The sequence below is a fragment of the Acanthaster planci genome, linkage group LG15 (genome assembly GCF_054643075.1).
Source record: "Acanthaster planci isolate LZ-2023a linkage group LG15, COTS_SCS, whole genome shotgun sequence".
NCBI classification, from domain to species: Eukaryota; Metazoa; Echinodermata; class Asteroidea; order Valvatida; family Acanthasteridae; genus Acanthaster; species Acanthaster planci.
Window position 1 is genome coordinate 1191825 of NC_141791.1, and position 18447 is coordinate 1210271.

The 18447-nt window shown below is 41.4% G+C and overlaps 2 protein-coding genes across 3 annotated transcripts in view; both read right to left on the reverse strand.

The window, feature by feature from the left end:
* The window catches only part of dpy19l3 (dpy-19 like C-mannosyltransferase 3), a 40128-nt gene extending 33058 nt beyond the window's left edge, over window positions 1-7070 (reverse strand). Inside the window, exons 1-3 of the mRNA XM_087146332.1 lie at window positions 6942-7070; window positions 4201-4264; window positions 2022-2572 (exon numbers count right to left, since the gene is read on the reverse strand). Coding sequence (XP_087002458.1) covers window positions 2022-2411 — 390 coding nt within the window. The 5' untranslated portion in view covers window positions 2412-2572; window positions 4201-4264; window positions 6942-7070. The remainder of the gene's footprint in view (window positions 1-2021; window positions 2573-4200; window positions 4265-6941) is intronic.
* A 1334-nt stretch (window positions 7071-8404) lies between these two features.
* Window positions 8405-18306, reverse strand: LOC110974431 (uncharacterized). Of its 2 annotated transcripts, XM_087146330.1 has the most exons (12): window positions 18137-18306; window positions 17615-17804; window positions 16975-17175; window positions 16242-16822; window positions 15898-16132; window positions 15356-15555; window positions 14751-14915; window positions 14217-14328; window positions 13245-13304; window positions 12494-12634; window positions 11285-12350; window positions 8405-10992 (listed from the first exon to the last, which is right to left on the reverse strand). In XM_087146330.1, exons 2-11 carry the CDS (start codon window positions 17676-17678, stop codon window positions 11287-11289), a joined length of 2823 nt encoding a protein of 940 aa, XP_087002456.1. In that variant the 5' UTR covers window positions 17679-17804; window positions 18137-18306; the 3' UTR covers window positions 8405-10992; window positions 11285-11286. The 2 variants fall into 2 exon arrangements, with proteins under 2 accessions (XP_087002456.1, XP_022081748.2); XM_022226056.2 differs by having other exon boundaries at window positions 17615-18306.
* Between the last annotated feature and the right edge of the window lie 141 nt (window positions 18307-18447).

Sequence of the window (18447 nt, forward strand, 5' to 3'; positions counted from 1 at the left end):
AAAGAATATTGATTTACTTTCCTGATGTTGCTGGGCTTCCAAGCACTTCAATCTCTTGTTGCCCGTTCTCGATCATTGTCTCCTCCGATCACATTCTTTATCTTAGATCGTAGTGCCCTTGACAACACACAGGTCCCATCCCTGCATGTAGTCACTCCTGCAACAGACATCTACTCAAAATAAGATTCTGCCGTCAGGCTGATGGGTTCACTCATGCAAACACCCCCAGCTCAGGTGTACTCAGGCCGCAGTCACTATCATCCGATTCAGAATCACGCTTGAATTCCCACGGTAAAAACTCAAACCACAGGAAGACCGAGGGAGCAGAGAGAGAGAGAGAGAGAGAGTGTGGAGGGTTTCCAATTATTGATCAGATCTGGCTGTTTGTAATTGTCCCAAGCTGTGTGAGCTGCATTCGTAGAGAGAGTGCACAATACACTCAATACAGACAAGCACACCTGCTTCCCATCAGGGTAACCAATAGGAAATTTTCCCCTCAAAGGAATACAAGACGTATTAATACTGCCATTTACATGTTAACTCCAATGCAACAAATACCGTAGTATCTTTGCAATCAAGCACAACTAATATCAAGTACAAAATGAGCAATGGACCGGTACCATGATTTCTTCTTCAGTTTAAAAGTACCTGTACGCTATACGCATGCACGTGGCATGACTCTGAACAGACGATTTCTTTTCATGCACAATTACAAAATTCTAAATGCTTTTTTTGTCCAGGAACACTGAATTAACGTACAATATCCTGTCTTTAAGTTGTTACTTTTTTAATTTTCAATTACTCTTCACAAAAACTGGTGAGACATCATCATAAAATATCTCTAACACAAATTTATCATTGACTTAATTTCACTGTGATGTGCAGGATGTACAAACCTTGAAGGCAAACAGATGGTTGAAATGAAGATGAAAAGTGACCAGTCAAACAAGTGTTGTGACATAAAATGACCGAATTGATTATGAAGACCACATGTACATGTATAAAATCTCATACACATGACATGCATATTTAATATACATGTAAATGAGGTAATACATGTACATGTACTTTCCGAAAGACACCTTCCCACTTCAACAGCACATGGAAATTGTACAAACAAACATGTATGGAAAGCATACATGTATAAAAATGACAGTGACTAACGGGAGCTTAATTAGTCTCATGGGTGACGTGGGCTTCAATAGTCGTTAATTTTGGAGAGAGCACAATTTCCAATCCCCAGAACAAAATAAATGCTAGAACAGAGACATGCTAGAAAAGCGGAAGTGATGAAAATAAGTCAGTGTAATTCTTAGTGCCTTGTATAACGACCCTGAAGAACAGTCTCAAATTTGACTCAACTCTTGACCATGGAAGCTTTGACCAATTCTGATTACAAACTAGACGTTGCTGTGATGTGATTTATGCTCGAATTGTCTAACCTTTTGCTTGAGAAGTAACACTGAGATGATGCTCGTGTTTCTTACCCTCAATGAAACTAAACGCCACATGGGACATACATGTATGGCTGAATGCTAACACCAAGAGGCCCCCAGATTCATCTTCTGGGAAAGATTGCAGGTTTATGAAACCTGATTCTCTTGCGCTGAAGTCAGGGGAAAATGTTTTCAATTCAAAGTCTGGGCAAGTTGCCGCCATCTGATCATTATTCAAAAAAAGGATGCTTTGGACGACGCCAAGACAAGTGGTGAGAAAATAATCGGCGGAACTCAGTGCTAGATGCCGATGAACAAAAACAAGTCATTTCTCACCACGGTGACAAAGCTTCAAAGGACCAGTATCAGCACACCAAAATACATCTAAACATCGCCCAAAAGAGTTTAAACATCGCCCAAAAGAGTTCTAGCCGCAAGTGAAGATAATAGTTCCTTGACCAAAATTGAATAGGTGTGAACCTGGGGTGGGATTATTTCATACCCTACTTGAAACAATGGTCCTCGGTGACTGTGGAAAGATTCTATCTTGAATTGTTTGTTGTTGATAAATAATTAATTACTTACCATGATGTTGCTGAACCACAGTCGATTCTCATGTGTCGTGGCTAAGTACGCGCAGAAAGCAAACCCAAGCAAAGCAGCCACCATCACTCCCACCAGGAAAGCCGCCCAAGCCAAGAACCAGTGCAGCGTGGCATGGTCCTCAGTTGTGATGTCAGCCTCCTCATCGTCTGAGGAATTGTAGGCCGAGTCGGTGGAGGACTCCTCCTTGGAGGTGTGGCGTCTCTCAATGCGGGGTCTGTTCCTCTCCCTCCGTCGCATGATATCCTCCTGAGTCCCCTCACGGTTGTTTGTCTCCATCTTGAGGCTGTCTGATTTGTGAGATGGGATGGAGTCTCCAGAAGACGCCCTATCGGGATTGGGTTTCCTGAGGTGGATTTTATCCTCGACCATACTTTGGTGATGCTTCACGGGACATCAAGAATTCATCTGTGTTCATTTGTTTGTAAACATTTCCGGCCAGCAGTTCATCACAGCAAACTGAATCATGTCCAAGTCAAGAGGTTCGGGTCAACATCCCGCACATGTCATCTGTCCATGATCACTGAAGTTCACTGTAAAACAATAAGAAAACACTTGTGAACTGCCTTCCTCAAGCAATTCTACCGCGAGGAACTTTAAAAGCTACAAAGTTACCTTCAAAAGAGCTTTAAAAAATCCAGTACCTCAAATTTGTCTACTGAAGCTGGCGTATTTTGCAAATCTATCAATATGGAAAAAGCATTGTACACACTGTATTCATCAAAGCCATCATGTCTCATGAGTTTATTAATTGAAAAAATCTGCACCGTTCTGCTTACAGATAACACTGCAAACACAAGAAGGCAATTGATGATAAAGCTAATATGCAAAACAGCTGTTACTTGTGGATAAACTAATGGGCACTGAGCAACTATTAGCACCATCTGTTCCTGGTGGTGACAGATGGTGTCAACGTAGACAGTGATACTTAAAAAAATGACAGCTTTATCAGAGCAAGAAGGAAAACCACTATGAAAATCAACAATTTTTTTGGCTTTTAATATCTGGGACAGCCTCCCGACAAAGGCAGATGACCTCTGACAGTCACGTACTCAGCCATGAATATTGCAACACGTTGTTTCTTGGGTTCTTGAAATTCGAATGCTGCCACATCTGAGTGAGGCTGATTTCTGTAGCACATTTGGTTACATTGCTCCTAGCCACTTGGGCAAAAATTGTTGCATGCACACAAACCCAACAAGTTCTTAATGTGCATGGAAGTAACACAATATTGATCTACATGTACACATATGTAACTGTATGTAATCTCTGGTGTAGAACACTTTTTAACCCTAACACGCCTCAATCCTGCACCTGTTGGAGGACTGAGGACTGTTAGGGTTAAGCTTTCAATACATGTACATGTATTTCTTTAATACAGCACAACTCAATGTTGAACTTTATAAAAAAAACACAGATTAAAAAATTTTTTTGTTAACTAAACTTTAGTACGATTTCCTCAGAAAAGGTCAAATGAATAACATTTTTGAAAATTAAAGTTTACAAATACAAAGTCAATCAAATTCTGAGTCTGATACTTCAAATAAATTTTAAATGAACTACGAGTATTATTCCTTCAAATTAAATTGAAAGTACAGTACATAAAACATATGTGCATACAATAAAAGAGATATTTATAAATGTTTATCAAATAAAGCTCTTGCCTTGGAAAGACTTGTACCAATGTGGAGAGTAACAAATCGTTTCAAGCACTAGGCACTATCAGAAAATTCATTTTCCAATCTTCTTTAGGTAATCCAAACGTAGAATCTGAGGCCCTGGAAATACAGAGTACCTGGGAAGTTGGCTCATCCAGGGGTCAACTCTGTGGCCAGTCAAGCAAGAGATTTATAAACACTACACAATAACTTTGTTTGACAGAGCTGTGTGACAGAGCTTGGTCATCAAGTTAATGAAATATTTAAACAGAGCACTGACCGACAGTAACTTAAAATTTGTCTGGCTGAGGTTCAATAGACACTGTGCTGAAAGGGCACACAATCGTAATTTGATGCTTAAAACCTTTTTACTCAACAAGATTTCAGTGTGATGGATAATAATTCTTTTATGTCCCATACATGTACCCGTACGTTTCTGTAACCCCATCATCAGTTGACAGGTACACTACAGAACCAATGAGCAACACAAATTTATCACTTACCGCTCCGTTTGTGAGGCTCTATTGAGATAAATGTGGATGGGTCTTTGGAATAAAATGCTCCAGTCTACAGGGATGAAAAATAAAAATGCAAACTCAATATTGGTGTTTGGCTATCACAAGCACAGTTTTACAACAAACATGTTTTCAGCTTAAGATGAGCGTCGAGAAAGTCTGACCATCCCTTGTGACAAAGCCCCTAAAAATATCTAATGAATAAAAACATGGTGCCTAGGAATCTAGGCCAGTGTAGCCCTCAAGTCATGAATTTACAATGGATGGAAATGACCAAGGGGGGAATAGCAGGGAAAACTCAATTTTCTACAGTGATCCATCATCGTATCTGTTTACACTTACAGTATTTGACGGTGAAATCCAATCTGTGTTCAAGTCAATTCAGCTCTAGCCTTTTTTCGTTTCAGTTTTTATTTCATTTTCATACATGTACCCCTCTCAAAATTATAGGTGCTGACTTTTTGCAGCCAGCTGTGACAAAAATGCTTAACACTGTGACAGAAAGAAAAAACATATATAAAGAAAATTTGCATTTTTAACTTTGATTTCTGCCTATTGGACCAAACCAAAAACACCAGTGTTTCTATTTATCGAACAACTTACAGTGTATGTAGAATATCACAGACATGAAAAACCTTCACAGAAAAAAATTAAAAACTTGTGGAATCTAAATCTTATATATCCTCCTACATTAAGCCTAATTTCTTAATCTTATTTTATGAAGACTAAACAAGAAATAGTTCATCTAGTTTGGTTTGGTTTATTTATTTTGGTTTAGCTGAGTACCAGAAAGTTGTTCTCTTTCATTTTTGCAGCCCTATCTATAAATAGACATTGATTTCAAGAAATGCTCATACTCACGCTTCTTGTTAAATGTCCATGCACACTGAGCACAACAGTATTCCTCTATCAATCTACCCTTTCAGAAATCTCATTTTCATTGCTTGAAATAATCTTCTACAGGTGATTGGCTGATGCCAGTATCCAGGGCTTACAGTTCACTGTCATTTCATGCATGTCTAAGGAACAGTCACCATGGTCACCGAATACCAGTTGCAACTGGCGAACTGTGGCACATGACCAACAGATCGTGTAAAAACTGCTGTGTATGTACAATTACAAAACCTGTCTTAATTCAAGGTACTGCACTGATGCAAGCAAACTATTTGATATTAGACTAGGCAAGTCCAAGTAACTAGGACCCTGCAATTTGAAGGGTCATAGTTACCTGGACTAGACTAGGGCCCAGTAGTCTGGTTGTACTAGAGGGCCCTAGCCCCGGGCTAGGCCTATATGGACCTACATGTAAGGGCTAGATTTCCTTGAATTAATGTTAATTTTTCCAGTTGTTTCATGTTAGGCCTAACATTTGTTTGTTTCATTTTGTTTAAAGTAGCTAGGTTCATGGACCCCAACATTGGTGGTGCTATGCATGTATCCAATGTTATTTTTGGAAATTATTGTCTGACCCGTCGATTTTGACCGAAATAATACTATAGGGATACTTGCGTGAGGAATAAAAATGTAATTTGCACAATCTACATACCTTAATCGACTTTAAAAACTTTGAATCCACGGTACAACTTTTTGCCTGAACTATTTATTCAACCCCCAAAATGACATGGTGACGTTCACAGCAATCCCAATTCCAGACAAATACGAATGAAAATCTGTACATGTACAGGTACCTTGATTTATTTTTGCATCTTACCTGTGGTACATTTTGGATTAAATTTGCATTTATCCTAACAGTCCTCAATCCTTCACCTGTTGGAGGACTGAGGACTGTTGGGGTTAAAGAAGAAAACTGAAACATGCGATAGTTATTATTACAAATTACTTTGCACACTATCGTTTTCAGCTCAACTACACCATTACAAAGAGGTGGGAGAAGGGTGCTAAGAGCCCCCCAGGGTTGGGAGAAATTCTGGTTCACTTCCACCTTCAATTCCAGTTCCATACTGCATACGAGATACAGATATTCCAAACTGTATGTTATTTCCCAATTTATAACTTATAAACTGTCTAAACTTAATAATATGGCCAAAAAAGTCACCAAAAGACACAAGTGTAGCCTATTTAACTTATTATTAATATTATGTAACTAAATTACACAATGTCACATATGTAACTAAATTTATTTCAAATAGGACTTTGGTGCCCATACATTTTACCATAACTTCCGTTCTAGTAACCTTTAGGCCTACATAAGCCTAGTTATCATCATGAGGTGGGGGACCACTCATTTGTATTGAAATGAATGCAAATTTAGACTTTTCAGTTTTAATAGGCCTAGCCTATTACTAGTGATGCAGTGGAGGCTAGGCCAATTGCCTTTTTGGAGCATAGGCCTACGTGTATTTCCAAACATTTCCCATGAATCTAGCTGTATTGTATGATAACCCGCAAAGGCCGGCAGTAGGCCAAGCAAGGCCTACATCAAGTACATGCATGTTACTAGTTTGAATTTCAAACATGTCAAACACTGTAAAAGCTGCATCCACATACTGCATGAGTTCTTTGAAAATTCAGCCGTCACAAAACGAAAAGAATGCATTCAGCATTGTCATTTAGATAGACAACCTGCTTCATCAAGATCAAGTTCATGCATCATGATGAATACATGTCCAGTGCTTCTCGAAAAGAAAATCAGTTTTTCTAAAAACTAGGAGGCGTACCAGTACATTGTGTGTTTGTAAAGTGGAGCAAGATAATGACGTTGAACTAACCTCTTTATTAAGGACGAGCTCTCCCCCATTTAAGTTGGTTTAATTGACCAAATGTCAGGTCTGTCTCTCACAATCAACAGGCAGAACGCGTCCCGAACAGAGTTTTTTTCTGCCAAACGATCGATACAGTCGGTCGACCATATACCCTTACTGCATAAAAACCGTTGAAGGACACCAGGTACCAGTTGCCTCAAGTACAAAGCGCGCGGTCGATGAAAAAATACAAAATGTAAACAGCACAGCCGGGTGATAAACAACGGCACGAAACAAATAGGGCGCCCTCTACAAACGAAGTAAACCAAGGAACAATGGAAACTAACGAAATTTTAATTTTTTTTTGTCTTAAAACAGTTCAATACAGGCAATTCACAATAGTGTGCCTCCAATTCAAGAGTTTGCATTATCTGTCGACGCTGTGCACGTTTGGAAAAGGTCGACAAATTTCGCACGTTGTGATTGGTCAACACGCTGCAAACTCTTGCATTTGGAGGCACACTATTGTGAATTGCCCATATTGAATAAAAAGATACCAGTTCAAAATATTTACTGAAAAAAAAGACACCTTATGTGATTAAACAATGAGAAACCACTTGATGATGAGGCAACATTTTGCAGGGCTAGGTTTTAAAAATGTGGGGAAAACATCTTTGTAGGTGTTTACACACGTTTACTTTTAAAATCCCCCCTTTTAACTTCAGAATTGACCAAAATATATCAAAATATCTTTGGAAAGGGTCTACACTGAAACAAAGTGGTCTTGAAATTGCATGTTTGAATACAATTGAAACAGGTATGTCATTAACAGGTGTATCATTCGCAGTAACCTGTCGCCTTTCCCTTTTTTGGGGGTGTAGAAATGTTTTCCTGTTTTTTGACATCTCCTATATCACGATGGCAATTTGGAACCACAGAAATTAAGTTCCAGCAATAAAAGGCTCCATCTGAATCTCGTCTAGAGCTAGGTCTAGGTCTTCGCTCCATTGGAAATGCGTGGAGACACATAGACAATAGACCAAGCCATAGCTCTGGAAGCCCGTTTCAGACACAGCCTAAGACTTTAGACCCGGTGGCAGAAGGCAAACCAGTCCTTTTTTAAGGTATGGCATACATGTATGCTCAGAACTATGCACACATCCTCACAACACACGCATGCTCGGAATTAGTAAAAAGGACCAGTATGTTTGTCACCACCAAGTGCCTCAAAGTCTCCAATTATCTTTCACTGGATAAATATAATGGCTCCAGTGTGGAGGAAGCAATATCTATGTCATCCATGTTGTGTCTAACTTTGACCCATTTTGATATCCTGATCACTTCAATGGTGTACTTGGACACATTTCTTAAGAAAGTTTTGCTTACTATTGTTCCACTTCTAATTTCCAATGAGTAATTTCTAATGAGTAATTTCTAATGAGTAATTTCTAATCAGGGTAATTACCAGAGAAATGAACAATGCAAACATGTTGAAAGTTTCAACTAAAAAAATTTATTAACATTGACAACACTTCAGGGTATCTTTTGCATCATTTTATCTTCTGTTAGCTGTACACATTACATTGTTGGGGATCTAATATACAAATAAGTGGCACAAGGTTTGAGCTCGCTTTCCGACATGCACAAACCAACCTGACATGCAGTCTATTTACCAACGCTGTTATGATTCCAGATTCAAACAAGGGCTTCTTGAAGAACCTCTAACCAATCACTACATGGCCCACAAGGTCTTATTTCACGGCACTGCTTACCGCAGAATTCTGCGCTAACCAGGCTAGCGGGAACAATTCTGTGCTAACCTTTTAAGCTCAGAATCCTTAGTTACAGGATGTACGCGTGTGCACAAGCCCAAATTCCTTGCTAACCCATGAAATACGTTCACCCCAAGCACAGAATTTTCTGCTACTGTAAGCATCGATTTTTCGCTCACGATAAGCAGCGCGCCATAAAATTGGGCCCTGGTCATGAATGATTGAGAAGGCTCGCTGAAGTCATTTTCTTCAAGACATGTCTGTTTAGGTTTGTGCTTACTTCACAGCATCTTCACCCAAAGCATTTCTCGGGCTTACAGTTTTGATAACATTTTATCTTGAACTCCATAATATGTACGACAGGTGTTTCAGACCAACAGTCCTTAACCCTAACCCTCCTCAATCCTTCACCTGTTGGAGGACTGAGGAGTGTTAGGGTTACAGACGCAAATCTCCAAGTTCTTGTTGTCTACAGTCTTCTTAAACAACTCCTCCCCCCATCCACAAGCAGAGAATACATCTCAACATCATGCTGAAACATCAAGTTTCAAACACCCGTTTCAAATTCCTGTACACTATGTTGTTTTTCACATCACATTTTCTTTCAACCTTGATGCTACTAAAACTGATCTTGACCTGTAATGGCCAGAGGCTTGAACTTATACAGTTGCATCAAACAACGTCCTTGGTTCTCGCTTTGTCACACCTATCCAAACTGTGGAGACTCTGAATCAAACTTTCACTACAGGAACACAAAATTTATGGTATTAAGTCCAAGAGGGGTTCAGCAACAAAGCTTTTGCTTTTCCTACACACTTGACAGCCCTACAAAATCAGTAATAGTCCAACTCCCATGTTTTAAAACTTATGATCACAACTGTCTCGTCTTGATAGTCAAAACTTTTTAAAGATCATTTCAATTTCCAAAGTGCACTGCGCAACTTATTAAGATGATTCAAGACATATCTGCAAAGCACCAGTCTATTTTCACAAGAACCTGTGGCTCATGCCTCTGGTAATTGGCTGTGCCTTGGAATACAGTAACAGGTGCCCAATGGAATGGTATAAGCCACTCGGCAGTAACTTTCCATAGGCACCAAGATTCAGGCTGCATCCGAATCTCTCGTCTAGAGCTAGGTCTAGGTCTTCGCTCCATTGGAAATGCGTGGAGACGCGCAGACAATAGACCTAGCCGTAGCTCTGGAAGTCCGTTTCCGACACGGCCTTAGACACAGTCTTAGGCATCATTTGCAATAAGACCTGCTCTCTGTGGCTATGACTACTGATAATAACAGGACAATATTGGAAGCCAAAGTCACAGCCATATCATGCCAAATTTGAAAAGGCTTTCCTTTCAGTATCAAACTCTTCAAGACGGCAAGGCCAAGACTGACATCACAAAAACAGATTTACAAAGAACAAAGTTCCACAGCCTATTTCTACACATTTTATATAAAAAAATCCAGTGGAGGTAACAAACCTGTCATTAAAGGAAGGAAACATTTGGCAATATGCATTCCCCAATTTCTACAATTCTGATTGCATTATCTGCACTGAAGACGCAGGCTCTATAAAGACTGGACAGTTATGCCATAAAACATTCTGTCACTCACATGTCCTTGGGAGATACAACTGAGAACTATTCCAAACTGATTACAGGTATCATTTATAATACAGTCTGTTGAACTACATGTATTTTGCTAAATGGTATTCTCCTTAAAAAGTTTACACTGCACCACACAACTTCATTTGTTTACTTTCCCACTGGTACAGCCAGGGACTCAACAGTGGTCAAGTTACCCTCATAGTTGCAAATATTTGTAAAATTCTCTGTTACCGAACATGTGCAAGTTTGCTTGGAGGAAGTGAATAAATGCGTTTTGAATGCTTGATAGTTACGTGAATTCCACAGAAAAAAAAACCACAAAAACAAAACAGTATGATTCATTTGGTAAACAATCCTCTTCCATAACTAGCTTGCTCAAAGAGAAACTGTGACAATTTTCAATAGTGGTAGATCCAGAAAGCTGCACAAAAGGTGGAAACTTGGGAAGCAACTTTACATGAGAGTCAAGCAGAAAATGGGTAAATGTTTGTGCTGAGCAGAAATCAGCCCAGAACGACTGGAGTTTTAGTAAGGATAAATCAGGAAATACCAATACAGTAGATTCAACAATCTACAAAGATGATGGCAGCCACTTTTTTTTTTGCTCTTAACTGAATTTGCCACTATTTGATCCATAATTACCATGGCTGCAGGAAATCACCCTCCAGATAAAGATCGGATCCAGCTTGAGTTGGATCATCTGAAATGAAAAGAAAATTAGATCAATCCTCAAAAACCGGAGGCTTACATGTGAATCAGACATTGCTGGAAACAAGGATTCCAAAATTGGCTTGCACTAGAAATTACAGGTGTCCTCTTTTTATTTCAAAAGGTTGATCTCACTTTTGATCACGACAGAGTTTAACTGGACTAAATCACAAAATGATCACTTTCTATAGTCACAATCTTAAACACCCCTCATCTCGGAAAAAATGAGGGGTTTAGAAGACAGACAGACAGACAGACAGAGCTAGAAGACAAATCATATCCACCTTTATCTGGAGCTATCCCTGTGCTCTCGACCAGACCTCTTACCGGAGCTGCTCCTACGTGACTTTTCCAGGGACCCCTCCCTGGACTCTGACCTCTCTGACCTCTCCTTCCTCCGCTTACGGCGATCTGATTTCCTCTCTGTGCTCCTGGACCGAGATTTCTCCCTGCGACTCCTTGAGGATTTGTGCTCGGGAGATCGCGACCTAGAGCGTTTTCGCCGTTCCTTCTTGTCCCGGCTTCGCTTCTCTGAGTCTCTGGACTTGCTGTCTTCGTACGACAGTGGCCTGCTGTGATCACTTTTCTCCTTCCTTTCGTGTCGGCTTGTTTTGCTGCGCTTTTTACGCTTTGAGCTTGATTTGGGGGTACTTTGACTGGAGGAGCTGTCGTGATCGCGCATTTCCTCTTCAGAGTTCTCGCGCTTTTTGCTTCTGCTGCTTTTGTGTTTCCTACTAGATTTAGGGCTGGGACTTCTATGAGAACTGCGATGCGATTCTCGTCGTCTACTCGTTATTTCACGGCTTGAGTGGCGACGGGATTTCTCTCGAGCTGTAGAGCGGGATCTACTTCTGTCACGATCACGATTACGCCGGTGTTCTTTTTCTCTATTTCTATGCCTCTTTCTTTCTGGGGTTGGTGAGCGTTCCTTGTGGCGATGCTCTCGAGATCTTGTGCGCTTTTGCTCTCTACTTTTAGATCTGCTGCGTGATCGGTTCCTGCGGCTACGCCGTTCTTTGCTACGCGACCTGCTGCGACTGCGCAAACTAACACTGCTGCTACTATTGCTGCTGCTGCTGCTGCTGCTGCTGCTCTCAGAACTGTCGCTGCTGTCTGAGCTACTACCACTGCCAGACTCGCTGCTGCTTTGCGAGCTGCTTCGTCTTTGCCGCCGCTTTGTTTCCTTGTCACTGGTTTTGGCAGTGACGGAAGGCTTTGAGTCGACATCTGGACTTCTTTTATTTTCTTTTCCTCGTCCGACATCCTCTTGTTCTGGAGACGCCATCTCTTGTTTGACACTGCTCTTCCTGTCTCCATCGTTTGTGTCCTCTTCTTCCGATTCCTCCTCTTCTGCAATAAGAAACAAATCGAGTCACAGTGTTCTGTAGTTGATGTCAAACAGCACGCAACAAGGTGGTCCACCGAACTCAAATTGAACACAATGACGCATGATTAGGCACACTTTTAAAACATCAGAGACAAGCACCACCCACCTTCTCTCTTACGCATTGCCCAGGCTCTAGTCTTCTCTCGGATGCGTATCTGGAGTTCTTCGTCGCTGTCTATCTCATCCTTATCTTCATCCTCCTCAGAGCCACTGTCCTCACTGTCAGTGCCGTAAGATGTTAGTCCTCCTACAGAGGTAATGCAAGCAGATGATAAGTCAATTATAAACTGCAAAGCACCAAATACACCTGTGCATACAACTATTCCAGCTAACATTTGTAAACCCAGAAGTTATTGAAAGGCAATTAAAAATGTACAACCCTGTTGTTAAAGTCAAGTTTAGAAATAAAGCATCAAGCTTTTGATGTCTGTAATCAACTCAAGTAATTTGAAAAGCATGCATGCAAAACTTGAAGAAAATGGAGGAGTGTCGGTTATTCACGAGGGAACTCTGGCAATAATAACCTTTTGAAATTTAATTTCCCCCAAAAAAGTTGCCAGTGATATCTCAAATATTACTTCAATTTTTTACCCCCGCTTTGAAAACCACATGAAACAGCTGAACTCCCAAAGAGCATGACACCTTTATTTTCCACAGCGCCCTCTGTCAAATCCACACAGGTTTTTCACAGGCAAGACAGCAACGTATTCACACATTACTTTTAAAATACGCTGACTGTAACTGCTACAGATTTTTAAATCAGTTTTGGATGTTACGACCATTGGCCTGCTGTGTTTCAATCAGAGGGCGTTTAACGGGGGCAGGTCACATGCAGCCACAAACTGACCGGTACTCACCTAGTCTGGAGATGGAGGCCAGTGCAGAGGAGCTGGACACTGACAAGATCTTGCTCTGGGCTTTTGTGTGTCACATGACAATGTACGGTAACAGCAGTTAGATATGGTCTCGAAAACATTCTCAAAAAGGCTACCAAAAGTCAGCACCGTCATCAATACAATGGATACATACTTGAGTAGGGTTGGTGGCCGAGTGTTTAAACACCTGCAAAAGCTTGTTAGTCATTTAGAAAATCAGAGAACTTGTGCAGAGTTGCAGAAAGTTAACACTGCAACTATGTTGATTGGAACCTCATTTGCAAGTGCACTTTTTTATTAACTGTATGTCTGTCACCATTCCTGCCATTCTTGTCACAGAATAAGTTTGCCTAAAGTGAAATTGAACTTAAAGAGTTTTCAAAAAACTTTTGTAAGAATAGCAAAGAAGAGAACAGAAATTTTTCAGTTTTGTAAGTTCCATGACTTCATTTTCTACTTTTATTTGTCACTGCAGAAACAATAGTATAACGTTGACAATTTAAAATAATGCAATGAATTTGATACGTGATTTTCCATAATTATTTGGAATTTCTCAATCTATACAAGACAAGTTTCTTAATTATTTCAGTCAAAAATATGTATATTTACGGGAGTAAAGATTACAAGATTCCCAATTTCAATTTTGTAGTTTCTGTCAAATGAACTGGAATTATCTCGTTGTAAACAGGTTTTCAACAACTATTCCCATATCAGTCATTTTGAAATGGAAAAGAAATGAGTGATTAAATGACAACAAAACATGATTTCAGAACCAGAAATGTTTCATGTGCAAACCATGAAATTTATTAATCCAAATCAAATACAAAGCATGAGCCAAAAACTCAACCCTTGCAAAATACCGAACATTTCTACAATGAGCAACGACACAAAACCCAGAGGAATTCGTCTAGTTGAGTTTGGTTTTTGTTTTCATTTTACAGATCAGGTACCTACCTTGTTTGGCCTTGATTTTGGCTCTTTTATAAACCTCTTCAGCGACCGATCTCATCTCTTCTGTTGTTACACTCAGAAGAGTTTCCACCATCATCTGTTTCACCTTCATCATCTACAGACAAATGTGAATAAATGAAGCGTGTCATTTCAATTCAAAAAGTTCAACACACCTGACTTATCTGCTCTGAGCGGAACAAAGGAGGGCATGTGTTTTTGGTAGTCACCGCATAGGCGCTCCATGAGGTGGCCAAGTATATGCACATTTGATGCGGAGCACGCTGAGTACACGCAACTCATTTATGCTGGCATGTATGGTCTTTGCGTACAGGCAGAACACGTGCAAAAATCCGCTTGTAACCACCTGTCTTTCTTGTCGCTAATTGGGGGTGCACTTCAGCTCGGAGCAGATTATGTAAGTGCATCAATTTTGGGATAAACAACTGATGCTCAAAGTATCTAGTCGGCCCAGCAAACTAGGCCCCTGTAAAACACATGCAGTTCTAGATCGATGCGAAGAGATGTGACATGTCTCACCATCTCTGCCCTTTCTTCCTCCTCTGTCTTTGGTGGTTCTGGCTCTGCTTCTTCCCCTTTGCTTGCTGAGGAAGATCCTTCCTTCTCCTTGTCTGCAGCATCATCCTCATCATCATCAGATATCTCTGACTTCTTGGAGGAATGTTCCGACTCCTCATCACTATCCTGTAAATTGTCCAGAGTGAAACACGAGCCACAAAATGAATCAAATGAATACATATTTAAGGCATTTTTGTTTGATTTTAACCCCGAGTCCCAAGGGTGTGGGTTAAACTGCAATGAACCTATCCAAAGTGCACTTTATTGACACCAATATATCACTGCCTTTTCTATAATCAACAAAATGCAAAATAAAACAGGTTAGGGTTAATGGCCTTGGCATCCTGCCGTACGAAGCATGACGTGGTATACCGTGGTGACCAATACCAACAGTGTGCAATGTACAGCAACAGTGAAAATGTGGTGTAGCATGCTAACTTCTCAACCAGCCCTCTAGAGTTTGCACACGTGGTCACTTTGGTAAACCAAAACCACCTTGAAATGGTACAACTTGGAGAGAGCCAAACCAATTCTATGAGATAGCCTCCATGATCGCGTACACTCACATCGTATTTGGACTTTGGCGGTAGGCCCTGAGCTAGACGGATTTCGTTCTCCACCTCTTGCTCAGCCTTCCTCCTGGCCTCCAGTCGTTCTTTCTTCTCTTTCTCCTGCCGTTCCTTCTCTATCTTCTTCTGCTTCTCCCTCTCCATGGATTCCAGACCCTCCCGTATCCAAGCTGGTAACATCTTGCGCTTAACAGCATCTGAATGCAAGCAACCAGAAGGAAAATCCTCTTGCTGTAAAGTTGATAATTGAATTCCTTCACTGGCCAAGTATCACAGCCAAGATAAGAGCAGTAACGAGAAAAAAATCACAAATGACAAGAGGGACTCAAACAAATAACTGAGTAAAACACAGACACTTTTCTAACTAGACTACCAAGCTTGCCTGCATTGGAGGACTACCTTCAAACAGATATTCAGTATTCTAAAAGTGTCCAACAGAACTTGCGTTTAAGACCGGCTTTAAAATCCTGTCAAATCGATTTGATTTACTCATTTTTCAAATAGCTCCAAAAGTTTTCAAGAACACAAAATTCCCTTACCAAGTTCAGCAACTGCACTTAAGGCTTCTGGCTCTTCAGCCGAATGTCCGTGGTAGCCCCGGTGGGAGTGTCTGTCCTGGATGATGTTGCCATGACGATCCATCCTCAGCATCTGATCAACATGAGGCAGAATGCCTGGATGTGGCTGATGAGGGTCTGGATTGGGACCCGTATGGTGCCAATCTGACTGCTGCTGCTGCGGATAATAGAAGTCTTGGCTGGGTTGGTAGGATTGCTGGAAAGATAAAGAAATAAGACACATCACAGAAAGTTTACAAAAAAACAAGTTAAATGCTAACTTTACAGCAGTTTTGCGCTTCTGCACGGTGAATTATTTTGCTCACCTCATCTTGCATGTACATCCCTTCATGATGCTGCATCGGAGGAGGATGGTAGTCATGGTAACGTTGCTCCTTCGGCTCACTCTGTTCCTGCATCTGCTCAATCTCCCTTGGAGGCTGATGCTGGTTGTCATACTCATAGTGCCGATGCGGAGAGTCAGAGTGAGTCGCTTCCGACTTGACGCTGACCACACCTAGCCCGTGATTGTGTTCGAAGGTCTGCGGAACCACCTGGCCATTGCTGTGACTACCATGGCTGCCATGGTTCCCCTGAGTTCCATGGCCATAGTCGAATGTCTGGACAGGGGGCTTCTCCTCAGGGGGCGGGGGTGGTAGGTGGTGATGAGGAGAAGAGCGATGCTGTGGAGGCATTGGGGGGTGCGGAGGGGGTAGGTGATGCGGAGGTGGGGGTAAATGAGTAGGCACCTGCATGGGTGGATGAGGGGGCATAAGTTGGGAATCTGGGTGACCCGGGGGTGGGAGGTGCGTGTTGATTGGCTCCCACCCGCTGCGGTCATAGAACCCACCAGGCTGAGGGGGCATATGCATCTCATCTTCATGCCAATGCTTGGCTCCATGACGATCTGTCAAAAAAGATCCAGGAGTTCATTTGTAGTGTTTGACTTGTCAGTATCACGTTATTTTCAGTTTTTTACACAGTTAACATTGCAACAAAACTCACAGTAACATAAAGAAACAAACAAAATAAAAACACCTGCCACATGTCTACATGTACCTCTGCCATCTTTAAGTGGAGGGTGAGGTATATCCTGGTGGTTGCCTGGTAGTGGGGGTGGAGGCTGGTCTGGTAGGGGCGGCAGGACTTCCTGGGGGAGGGGAGGAGGAAGCTGTTCTTGTTCCCTGGCTTCTTGGGCTAAAGCATCCACGGCCAAACGTTGGCGGATCCACTCTTGGGCAAGGGCAGCCCAGTCTGTGCCTGCGGATATGGAGGTGAGAACTGGACAAGCTAGACAAACATTCTCATCTTCAGGTTGGGTTGGATTTGTTCTTTTTATAAATCCAAAATCTATTTCATACGACCTATAATGCTTTCATTTTTCAAGGAATCCAGGGAAGTTTTGAGCTTGGGTTAGAAGTTTGGGTTATCAACAAATGCTTTCTGGGACATGAAACCTTAATCAAGTTCATTCTAAGATCAATCAAGTGGTCCAAATCCTTTGAAGTCAGGACAAATGAACCATTCTAACTACAATTACTTCAGTGCTAGACAGTGCAGGATTCAGACATCATCCAAGCAAAACCCCCAGCTAATGATCAAACTAAACAAGCAAGTAGAGTACATTGTCTGCTGGCTTAACTCAAGAGACAGACTGTGTGCCAACACTGTTCGTCCAAGTAACCTCAGTGTGACTCACCTTCGTTGGCCATGTAATGTTGCTGGGCCTGAGCCCCCCACTGGCCCCCATGGGCAGGCCACATTTTGGGCTCAGTGTTAAACCCCTGATACCAATGGAGGTAGGTCACAGCAGACTACTCAATCATGACCTTTAAATACTTGACCCCTCTCTGAAATAACCTGGGGTCAGAGGCCAGTACCGTACCTGTCTGGATAGGCGAGTAGGAAGCAAATACATGTTGTGTTAAATGCAACAAGAATAAATATGTACTATATGAACTTTAAAACTCATTTCAAAACGATGTCAGTTATTATGTTCATTGTCATTGACAAATCACGAATGACTGGCACAGAGCTCTGGCACTAGCAGCACTGTTTCCATGCACAGTCTGGTGCAGACGGTGTTGAATGCTGTTAGTAACCACAGCACATTCACAATGAAGCGGCGAAGACCAGACTTCTGCCAACAAGACCGGAGCCGGCGAAGGTCAGCCAGTTTCGGGCATTGTTTTTCAATTACATTGGAACATTCCTCGATTACCTGACGATTTCTGTTTCTGAACAAATGCTTGAGTCTTCAAACAATCGTCAGTTTACTAAAGAACAGGAGATCTGAAGTACACGACGGGTTTTTGATAAACTCTTTGGCTAGTGGCGCACGCTCGAATTCGCTCCATGAAAAGCCGCCATGCCAAATCATAGCGTGCAGATATGCGCGCTTGATTTCCCACAATGACACGCGTGATAATTCCAAAAAAATATTACTTTATTAGATTTTTCATTGTTTAGTTTTATAAACAGACCTGTTTGGTTTCAATTCTTGACATCCAAAAATAATTCCAAAATATGCTC